The 1,243-nt window shown below is 44.5% G+C and overlaps 1 protein-coding gene across 1 annotated transcript in view; it reads left to right on the top strand.

Annotated features, from left to right (window-relative positions):
- Positions 1-473: 473 nt before the first annotated feature.
- Positions 474-1,243, top strand: part of LOC101850907 (sialin) — a gene marked incomplete in the record, with an annotated part of 19,147 nt that continues 18,377 nt past the window's right edge. The window contains 1 exon segment of the mRNA XM_035972209.1: positions 474-839. Within this exon segment, the coding sequence (XP_035828102.1) occupies positions 584-839 (256 nt within the window).

Here is a 1,243-nt window from a genome sequence, read left to right as displayed (position 1 = left end):
CACACACACACACACACACACATACACACGTACATGCACAAACACTTACAAACAAAGACACATGTGTACAGACATACCGTCTTACAATACACTAGCAAAAACACACACCAACATTATACATACGACTAATATCCTTACAGAAGCACACCTTGGCACGTTCAAACCGACAAAATCACAATGACTTGAACAAACAAACACACACGCGTGTGTACTCATTCACAGACAAAAGCACACTTACTCTCTCATAACATGAGCGCACACACTTAGAAAAACACACAGAGACAAATACACGACATACATTCTCATTCTCTCTCTCTCTCTCTTTCTCTCTCTCTCTCTCTCTCTCTCTCTCTCTCTCTTTCTTTCTCTTTCTCTCTCACTCTCACTCTCACTCTCTCCTGCCTCTCTCTCTCTCTCATACACTACACAAATTATACACACAATACCCACTTCGTACACACACACACGAACACGGACACACATACACACGTATACGCAAACACAGACATACACAACGCACAAACACACCACACACACATACACACACACACACACCGAAGACCCTGCCCTCCAGCACAAAATAATGACCAAAGACAGCGCTGTACAAACAAACCACACAAACCACAACTCAAACAACAAAAACCCCACATACCACCACACATACCTCCACACAAACAACACAGACCCCACATACCACCACACATACCCCCACACCAACCACACTAACCACCCAGAGCCAACACCCCCCGTCATGCCCACGGAAAGGACAGCTTTACTCAACAACAGCGACCATGTGACCTTGACCCCACGCTCCAAGGTCAAGGACGAACGGCCAGCTGGTGAGTCAGTTATGTTAAATCAAAGTACAAGTATCGAATTGTTAGGCTCGGATGAAAAGATGAAGAATTTATGTAAACGGTTTATTGGTCGCTTTGAAGCACAAGGGGAGGGGGGGGGGCCTATCCCGAAAATTGCTGTTTTGAGAAAATCGAAGGTAGAGGTTTTTGCACCATGTTAAGTTTCTTTAACAGACAAGGAGATGTTTCTCTATAACCAAACAAATATACACACCAGTGAAACCAAACTTCTCATCTACAGGTAGGGCAATGCTCTTTCTCTCTCCCTCTTTCTCTCTCTATCAATCTGTATAATATTTTCGCACACACATACACATACACGCACACACACACACGCACACACACAGACGCACACACACACACACACACACACACACACACACACA

Source organism: Aplysia californica, unplaced genomic scaffold (assembly GCF_000002075.1).
Source record: "Aplysia californica isolate F4 #8 unplaced genomic scaffold, AplCal3.0 scaffold00612, whole genome shotgun sequence".
In the NCBI taxonomy this organism is placed as follows: Eukaryota; Metazoa; Mollusca; class Gastropoda; order Aplysiida; family Aplysiidae; genus Aplysia; species Aplysia californica.
This window is presented reverse-complemented; position numbering and strand designations above follow the sequence as displayed.